Source organism: Clarias gariepinus, chromosome 6 (assembly GCF_024256425.1).
Source record: "Clarias gariepinus isolate MV-2021 ecotype Netherlands chromosome 6, CGAR_prim_01v2, whole genome shotgun sequence".
In the NCBI taxonomy this organism is placed as follows: domain Eukaryota; kingdom Metazoa; phylum Chordata; class Actinopteri; order Siluriformes; family Clariidae; genus Clarias; species Clarias gariepinus.
The window spans coordinates 24,786,185-24,795,608 of record NC_071105.1 but is presented as its reverse complement, the minus strand read 5'-3'; the positions used below and the strand labels follow the sequence as shown (position 1 = coordinate 24,795,608).

The following is a 9,424-nucleotide window of genomic DNA, read 5'->3' as shown; positions in this document are numbered from 1 at the left end:
GGTTACCAAAACCTGGTTAATTTGGCACCATAGTTTTTATTTTTACTTCTCCACTACAGGTCCAATCTAAATCATTAGCTTTTCATTATTTATTTTGCATGTAGAATGTGTAGGTTAAGGAAAGGTTTTGGGGGAAAAAAACACCTTTAGTAACTTTTAGTAAAGTAAGGAGACTTTTAATAACAGAACATTTTACTTCAATGTATTAACAAATTTTTTATATTTTTAACAATGGCAGACACTGCAACAACAAAAAAGTAAGTAAAGGCACAGGAACAAAAGAAAAAAAAGCCTACATGTAAGGCAGGAAATTCATAGTAGGTCCTTAATATCTGACCACTTAACTTTGCATCGTAACTGCAAAGAACTTTTATAAGGAACATTTTTATCAGACCTTGAATAATGAAATATTACTAATAACATTAACCATTATCCAAAACAGTGCACCTTTTGATGCTGATTGGAGAGAGCACAAGCTGACATTCTTATAGAGGATGACCATTCATGGGAGCTCAGTGAGGGTAAAAATTTCTTTACTGTTGATGCCTTTAGGGAGAGTTAATAAGTTTGCTGTGTGATTAGGCCTAAAAAAAAACTGAATTGGGTGGAGGCCAAGACCAAACCCAAACATGTGCTTGAGTTGGCCACTCATTCGCACAGGGAGTGGAGGTTTGCTCAAACAAAACCACAAGCATTGACACAGCAGAGTCAGTATTTGAAGTAAAGAATAAATTTACAACATTAAAAGTGAATTTAAACTCGTTTCCACATTTGGTAAGTGCCTAATACTTGTAGGAACTGATCCTAGGTTATAACTCAATTTCTTGGATGTTTGCTAATAAGCTAACTGATCGACTGAGACAGGCAGACAATGCGACTAACCAGGCATTAAATATGACCTATATAATCATAAAATGTCTGATGCAAAAATTTTTTTTATTAAGATTACAACCAGGTGCTGAAATGTCTTCATGTAAAAGTGACCACACTGAATGGCACTTGGAAATAGAAATAATAAAGATATAATTTAAGCAAATCTTTGAAATTAAATTAACAACGAGTCCAGACCTAAACATCAGCCCTAAACAGAAAAGTACCAGAGTGCATAGACTCTAATTCCTATAGGCAGTTAGTCAGTGCATAGCAAACGATTTGTCATCTGTCTGATTTTTGGACTCATACTGGGTGAACAAACTGATAAACCAGTCTCTGAGACACATCTGGTTTGCGAATGATTCCCTTCTTATAGTACTGCCTGATGGAGCGACTAAGCTTGTCGTAGTTCATCGCTGGCCGGTTCTTTCTCAGACCCCAAAGTCGCGCTACGTGAGCAGAATCTTCGATTTTGAAAATACCTTTAGACAAAAACAAAAGATCGATCAAAGCTCAATATCAAAATGGATATGCAAGTGATATGAAAATAGAAGTGTGAATATTAAACAATGGCAAGTAATATTAGCTCTTATTTATTGGTACGATTCTCTCAATAAAATATACCTTTCTCTTTGTTGAGCCAGCGGATGCAGCGTCCGTAGCTATGTGGTTTCAGTAAGAGCTCTCGGAGGAACTGCCACAAATGGATGGGCTGACCGGAGCATGATGAATCTGCTTCTGACCACAACTCCTCTCTCTCTGTAGGACAACACCGGTTAGAGTGACAGCATTTAAAGATGAAGCATTTGAAATCTAATTTCTACTATTTCAGTGACTATTGAGGCTAAACATGCTGCAAAACTTACCTGTCATTCTACTTTCTCCTACTGAACATCTCTCTTTCATCCAGGCAGCTTAGCACACAAAACAACCAGTGAGTGTGTTTAGTCTAGCTTATGCATTTAAAATACGTTGTAGTACTGACTTTGCCATGCAATTAACTTTTTCCATTTCATTCCATGAATATAATGCATATGTAAGCATAAGTAGGCACCTGATTTCCATATGTCTAGATGAGCATGGAGTGTGTCACCACACTGTGGACAACGCTGTCGAAATTCATCCTCAGTCATGGCACACAGGTCTTTTCCATCGAGGTCCTGAAATGCTTTGCCCACCTGAGGGAGTCGATACAAATGCTCTGTCCACAACAGCCACTTCTGCACATTTCCACAACTCCACTCCACCGGATCTGAAAGATCCAATACCAGCTTGGATCAGTGCATATTATTCAGTATTCTCTCAATATCCACCTTAGAGGCATCAGTCATATAACCTTGGGGATTAGCAATGTTTGTATAGAGCTTTGTATGTTTTGATCCACCAGTGTGATTATCATTCAAGGAAGGCAAAAGGCAAAAGTGTGAACGGGGGGAATGAGTGTTTACCCAAGGAGTTGTAGCACAATTACTTTTAAGGAGTGAAATTTGCCGTGACAACTGTCAGTTACAAGAAATGTCAGTAAGTCAAGTAAGCACACAACAATAAACTCAAGAGCAAGTATCAGTAAGATTTAGATGGATTAGCAGATATCCAGCACTACAAACACTGGGAAGTCATTCTTATTCTATATTTTTAAGCTGTAGAAAATTTTACTCTATTCAGCGATGTTAAATGTTTTAGAGCACATCAACAGTGTTCACATAAGCTGACTGTTGATGTTTACTTTTAGTCAGAGCTCCTAAACTGTGCGGGACAAGGGCTTGGTTGGACAGTTACACACCTCCTGCTGGGTAAACACCAAAAGTCCTAAAGTAAAGCTACTCCAACAAAGTTCTCAGGTCATTTTCAACAACTCCACATGCAAGAGTGGGGATTAAACAGATCCTGGTACATAAACCTGGGTTTTGACGTTAGATCTGCTCTGTGCAAACACCTTTCACAATTTATATTTAAATAATGAAAATAACTTGAAGGTTCTTTGAGCGTCATACAATTTGCGTCATTACAATCAGAAAGTACACATGTGTAGATTAGAAATGTCCATTAAATCACCTTACTTTTTTCTTGTCGAACCTTCCCTATTATTATCTAATATTAAATTTTTTAAATATTTAACTGCAGTACAGCATTTTAAAAACAAAACAAAAAAAAGACACAAATGAGTCCATAATTTTGTAATCAAGTCTCTAACCTGGTGTGATGTTTAACAGCTTGCAGGCTGTCTCAATGTCTTTTAGCACTTCTCCAACCACAAGGCTCTGCACTTGCTCCAGAGATCTCTCCTCCACCTGGTCTTCAAGGCCAGGGGACAGCGGCTCACTCCCAAGCCCAGGACTATCAATCACAGGACATTGCTCTGGCTCTGGACATGGTTCTTGATGAGGTCCACTAGCAACTGATGCAGACGAGTCAGTCACCCTCACCAGCCAGGTGGCATCCTCAGTAAACAACATGTCAAAACAGGACAGGTAGAGTCCCGGAAGGGCACGGTCACTGCTGTCCAGCCGTGGCTTATTGTCCACCAGCTCTAGAGTCTCCACTGTCCCATCTTCCGTTTTGAGGACAGCCAAAGAGTTCTCAGAGAAACTGGAGGCACAGCGGGCTGACTGGAGCAAGGCAGTGTCTGGGTGAAGCCGCACTGGGCTAGCCATGGCCTCCTGGAATTAAAGAAGAGAAGTGATTTCTGAGAGGCTGGAAAATATGAGAATCTCTCAAAAATATCAACAAGTTATTTTAAACTGGAAGTGAAGCATTCATTAACAGTGAAAGAACAAAAACATTCGCAAAGATTTTGAAAAGTAATGATTTTGTTAAGAGAAAATCAATACTTAGAGCTCGGTTTCACGACTGTAGATCTTAATCAACATCATGGTGTCCAGCTCTATAGTCAACACCACAATCCAAACCTCTTTTAGGGCGTATACGTGTCTTAGTGAAGCTGCTTGTCTCTTTAAGTGTTAAGGAACACATGGGGCAGGGTAAGTCACGGTGTAGCACCAAGTAGCAACAACCAAAACGGATTGGGCTACAGAACTTAATCACGGGTCACTAGTACAGAATCGCGGCAAATATCTGAGTAAATAAGATGTAGTTGACTCCCAGTTTCAAAGGGCCATTCCTGCAGTCCCCTGTCTCCACAGACAGCATGAGCTTTTAATAAAACTTTGGAAATTGGTTTTTTATTCCCAATGGGAAAGAAGGAAACAATTTAAGATTAAAGAAAAACAGTAACAGAAATCTGGTTAGTAATAACTATCTTGGAATAACTAAATTATGCTAGATTATTATAATAAGTAAAATATTCTATTGGTAGATAATATTGCTCATTTCAAGTATTTATTTCTAGAAGAAAACATGCATGGCAAGATATATTGCCAAGAGATGTATAAAAATGAACAAAATGTGTACAAATATGCTTAATAATCATGTAATCATAATCTATATCACTATCTATATAATATATAACATGATCTTATAATGAGAAAAGAGCAAACTTGTTAATCTCGAATAGATTTAATGATCATTTTTTTGTCTGTGAAAAAAAAATCCTTTATAAAAGTTCTATTTTATTTCCCTGTTGCTTTAGTGGCTTTGCTATAAAGGTATTTGGCAAGTATAATCCATGTGTTTGAGTAATGACGGGCTTGTGAACTTTTTTTTTTATGTATTGAAGGAAGCACAGATGGAGAGTGAGGGTTCAAATGGTGATTGTGGATTATCTGTAAATGTTCTTCTACGTCCATAGAAGACTTTCTCGCATGCCACATGCTCATTGATACACCTTACATTTGTTTGGACATAGCGACACTCAAATTCATAAAATCTGATGATAGCTCCACACCCAGTGATAGCAGAGGAAATGAGGCACTGTTAATCTAAAGACAAGCTGTCTGTCTATCAGTCTGTAGAAAGCCTGGAAGGTGGGGTTGACAGTTCAGGCCATTTTTACACCAGTTTTTACACATCCCTTTGCTACCACAAATAGAAGACTTGGGTAGTGTCTTTGTAGGTACACTCTGGTGAACCCGAAAGGAAATGAAGTTATCCACATTTAAACAAACCCCCCTTTTCATCTCCTAACCCCTATCTGGCTTGCTTGCCCTCCTACTGCTCCTGCATTCCCTCCTTTCATTCTTCTTCCCTCCTTGGAAAAATGGGGTGCATCTTTCCCTTCAACTATGGTCAGCTTAGACACACTAAGCAGCCTGGCGTTTTCCTCTGTGTAGCAACAGCTTGCGGTAAGTCCATTATCCTGGCACATTTGGCCATATTGACTCAGTGCAAGAGAAACGGGGACGCAAACACACTCAGTGGGCAAGAGATTAGCGCCTGTGACTGATCCTTAAATGAGTTTGGTTAAAGACTTGAAAATTCATTTCAGTGGCATTAAGAGTTTCTTCTTTTCCTGGGTCAGTGGAGCTTATTATTGCTGAGATAAGGAATGTTTAGAGATTTTTTTATTTGAGAGAAAGAGAGAACAGTTTTGGGTAAATGATGGCAGCTGTCCTCTGAACCAGAACTGGGTCCAAAACGAGGTCTGATTGCTTAATATACAGTATGAGTCAAAGGATGCAGCTTCAAAACTATAACCTGACTCAAAAGGTCAAAATAAACAATTTTTATTTATTCCTTAAATATCAGTCCTTAAATTGGGTGGTATTAGGTTATACTTCAAACCTAACTGCTTTCAGATACATTTTAGAGTTTGTTTTTACAACTTACATCTTTTCACTCTGTATCTACGCAGTGTACTTCATGACTGATGAAGTTAGATTTTGTCAACATCTGTAAAAGTAACAGACGGTAATCAAATCGGAAGGCAAAGATAAAAATTTAATTCATGTTTTCATGCTGCTATCCATCCTACCTTATCCTCTCTTACAAAGAAAGACAGTTCCTTGTTTGGTTTTAGCCTTAGCAAATGCGTGAAGTCATGCAAGACTGTTTGCCACTTGTACACCGTCATCTTAAGGAGTTCAGTGTGCAACTTACGGGAAACAATGACAAGCTAATTTAAATGCATTTTCCAAGACAGAGCATACTGTAGTTCCATCTTGTGAGCACACCAGGAAAAGATGATTTCCTAAATATGTTGTAAAAAAAAAAAAGAGTCTTGTTTGTTTTCATGCCGAGTAAATCATCATGTGATAGGTGTCACAGGTAAAGATTAACCAGTCATACATCTCTCCTGCTGATAATAGACTATTAAATATCATTTCAAGTCAAGTTCTTGAGGAGGACAGCTTGCACAAACTTATGTTTTCTCTGACAGCTGTCCAGTATGAGTGTTTTCACTTCAGGGTGTAAAACACTATAACAATTATAGCTTACTGTATCACAGGAAGACCATAATTCATAGCAGTTTATACTTCAAGTGTGACAGATTTATTAAAAAATGACCAATGACAGATTATATTTATGGCCTCTGTTGAACATTCTCGAAACAGGCTTTTAAATCCATCTTAGTTTTATGGTTCGAATGGTTCTGAAATTGTACAAATTGTACATATCCTGAGATAGTCAGATATTTTACAAAACCAGAAATCACTTAATTTATTAAGATTTTTATTATATAATGTTTTCGAGAGCAGCATTTTTTTTCAATCTTTATTTAAGAGAAAGGTTTGAAAATAAGGGGCCTGCCATATATGAAATGTATAACAGTGCAGGTGCACAGCACATTAATCAGGCATCTCAACATAAAAGGGATTTTTTTATTTCTTGATCACTGAGTTAAAAAAAACAAACGAAAAAAAAAAACCACACACAGTATGGTGTCATACAAATACCAACATTACCACAAAGTCACCCATTTAGACACATCTCTTAATTAGAATCACTCTCCTGGAAAAGAAATTTAAATATGAGGACACGTCTTCTGTACCCGTTAACCTTTCGGTATTTTTAGCAACCTTTTTTACATACTTGACTTAATTTCTGGTGCAGGTTACTTTACTTCAGTAAATCTGTTGATACCTATAAATATGATTAATTTTACTTACTGTATCTAAGAACTTGTAGTGTATTAAACCAGAGTAAAGCAGACTGAAAGAGTCTAGATAAAAGTCTAACAGAAAATTATGGAATTGTGTGGATCTGATCATTTAGGAGAGTATAAACAAGTTTGAAATAAAATATGCTTTCTGTCCCTTTAAAATAAAATGATTACTTCATTCAAGGCTATATGTAAAAAAAGAAAAAGAAAAATTGAATAAACACATCCACACCTTTATTTAACACTTTTAGAATGATGAGAGCAAGGTAAGGTACTTGCAAAAAAAAAAAAATGTTTGCACACTTTAGCGTGTTGAAAAGATACATTTCTGGCTGGAATTCGGAGTGTAGACATATAACCCTAGGGGTATTTCTTTCTTCAAGGCTATGTACAAGCACTACAGAGACAGAATAACTGTAGTCAGATAAACAAAAGAAGTTGACAAGAAGACACACTCTGTTGTAAATAGTTATTGACATATTTAGTGTAACTGCTAAAACATGGCCTCTCTCCTATCAACATGTGGTACTGTACTAGGGATAGTTATGTGATAAAATAATGCATGCTGTTGGGCATCTCGTATCTACACAAAGAAGCCATGGCTGATCTTCTTGACTTGAATTTCATCATTTTGCACTAAGTTACCCAAAATCACCCCTTGGCTCATGTTTTTTTTTTTTTTTTTTTAGCCTTCTTCAACAAAATTCAAATGCACTTTTGGGAATTTAGACGTTGAACCTGTAAATCACTTGGCCTTTCCTCAAGGGAAAATTTGTTTTGAGTTCTGGTGGCATGGTGGCCTGCTGCCAACCAACCACATAAAAAAACAGTTAGGAAGGTTTTTTTTTTCTTCCTACAAACAGGTGCACTCCCTGCATTAGGACTACTTGATCTGAATTCCGTATCAGCCCTTATTAATCATCAAAAGAAAACACAAAAGACTTGATAAAGATAAGACACTGACTTGGTGCTCTTTTACCCACTCAAGTTTTTGCAGTGTGTATTTTCCTTGTTTTATATTTAAACTAATTTCCTTTAGTATAAATGTACAAGACACATTTCATTTTGGTGTTTCTTATAATGACATTTAAAAAAATTATTTAAAAAATTACATTTAAGCCATTTTATTACATAATGGGATTTCCCAGAACTATGTGAACGTTTAAATATTGTGTTCGCTTGGCCTTACCTGTGTAGATACAATGACTGTCCTAGGAAACTCCAGGAGGGTTGCTTTCCGTCTGTCTTTGCCAAAGCCCAAGGAAGAATGACTTCTTGTTTTCTCTGCTGTCTTGGACCTCAGGTCACTGGTATTCAGTTCTGCTGTCTTGTGTCTTCTGAGATCTTTCCAAACATCTGACGTGCTCTCAGGCTGGTTGAAGAATAAGATATTGACGAGCTGGCAGCACAACAGTCTCTAGGCACGCACCACCACATCACTACCTACAGTGATTAGCTATGATGTTGTCACCTTCTCCCTGGCCGTGTGTGCATGCGTGTATACCTGAAAGTGGGTGTGTAGCTCTTCAGTCCTGTGTGCAGGAATTCCTGCTCCATTGACTCCAGGGCTGGCATTTATAGGGAGGCCCTATTAACTTAAGTAAACATTTCTAACTGTGGACCACCTCTGTCTTTCCCCAGAGAGGAAATTACAGCTTGGAGAAGAATACTGTAATGGGAATTTAAGTGTTATTTTGGGGTCTTTAACTTTGCCACAATCAAGTTGAAACTTGTTAAAAGAAGGTGCTATTTCCTAATAATAATCACGTTTAGAATCAGAATTTGTGTAAAGAATTGTGTTGTAATTTTTTTGAAGTTTGGGGAAATTTTTGAAAGGCTGCATCATAAAGATGCAGATTTTTTTTTTAATAGTTTTGTAAATATTAAGACACTTTATAAACCTAAAAATCATGTTTTTGTAAAATGAATGCATACATGCCAAGACCGATTTTTATCACTGACACTTACAAATCGATCCAACACCGTGGTTAAATGTGCTAAAACAAAGGAAAAAATGATGCATTAATGATATTCAATTACGACAACCTCCACCTGTAAGATGTGGGTATTTAATGCAATCAAATTTTATTTGTATAGCACTTCCAACTAATTCTCATTGCTGCAAAGCAGCTTTACAGAATCAAAAGACAATGATGGAAATGTGTATAAATCAAAATGATCAGATTGTCCCGGTTTTCACAGACTGGGTCACATATGATCATTATTAGGAAAGTACCATCATTAGTACGAGCGCGTTTGATCACTTTAACCTGAGGCATTTTTGGGAGCTGACGATCATTATGTAAAAAAGGTATAATTAATCACACTCTTAAGAAACCTTATGTGTGCAGAATTAAAAGTAAACCCATTAAATAAGTTGAGCTTAGTGTAGGAAAAAACAGCATGCTTCACAGTGATTGCCTAAGGATTTCAGCATGAAACTTTCTCTTTTCGGTAATAGTACTGTATATACTGAATATGTCTTTCAATAAAAATTTCAATGTTAAAATAAACACAGGCAATTAGATGGAGGATACCTTACATCCACGTACT

At 37.0% G+C, this 9,424-nt stretch overlaps 1 protein-coding gene across 2 annotated transcripts; it reads right to left on the bottom strand.

The window, feature by feature from the left end:
* Positions 1-54: 54 nt before the first annotated feature.
* On the bottom strand, positions 55-8,513 carry LOC128526835 (SAM pointed domain-containing Ets transcription factor). 2 transcript variants are annotated; one of them, XM_053499007.1, is made up of 7 exons: positions 8,061-8,513; positions 7,104-7,268; positions 3,068-3,533; positions 1,928-2,125; positions 1,740-1,787; positions 1,498-1,632; positions 55-1,355 (listed from the first exon to the last, which is right to left on the bottom strand). In XM_053499007.1, the coding sequence occupies exons 3-7, from the start codon at positions 3,525-3,527 to the stop codon at positions 1,177-1,179; spliced, it is 1,020 nt and encodes a 339-aa protein (XP_053354982.1). In that variant the 5' UTR covers positions 3,528-3,533; positions 7,104-7,268; positions 8,061-8,513; the 3' UTR covers positions 55-1,176. The 2 variants fall into 2 exon arrangements, with proteins under 2 accessions (XP_053354982.1, XP_053354981.1); XM_053499006.1 differs by lacking the exon at positions 7,104-7,268 and having other exon boundaries at positions 8,061-8,512.
* Between the last annotated feature and the right edge of the window lie 911 nt (positions 8,514-9,424).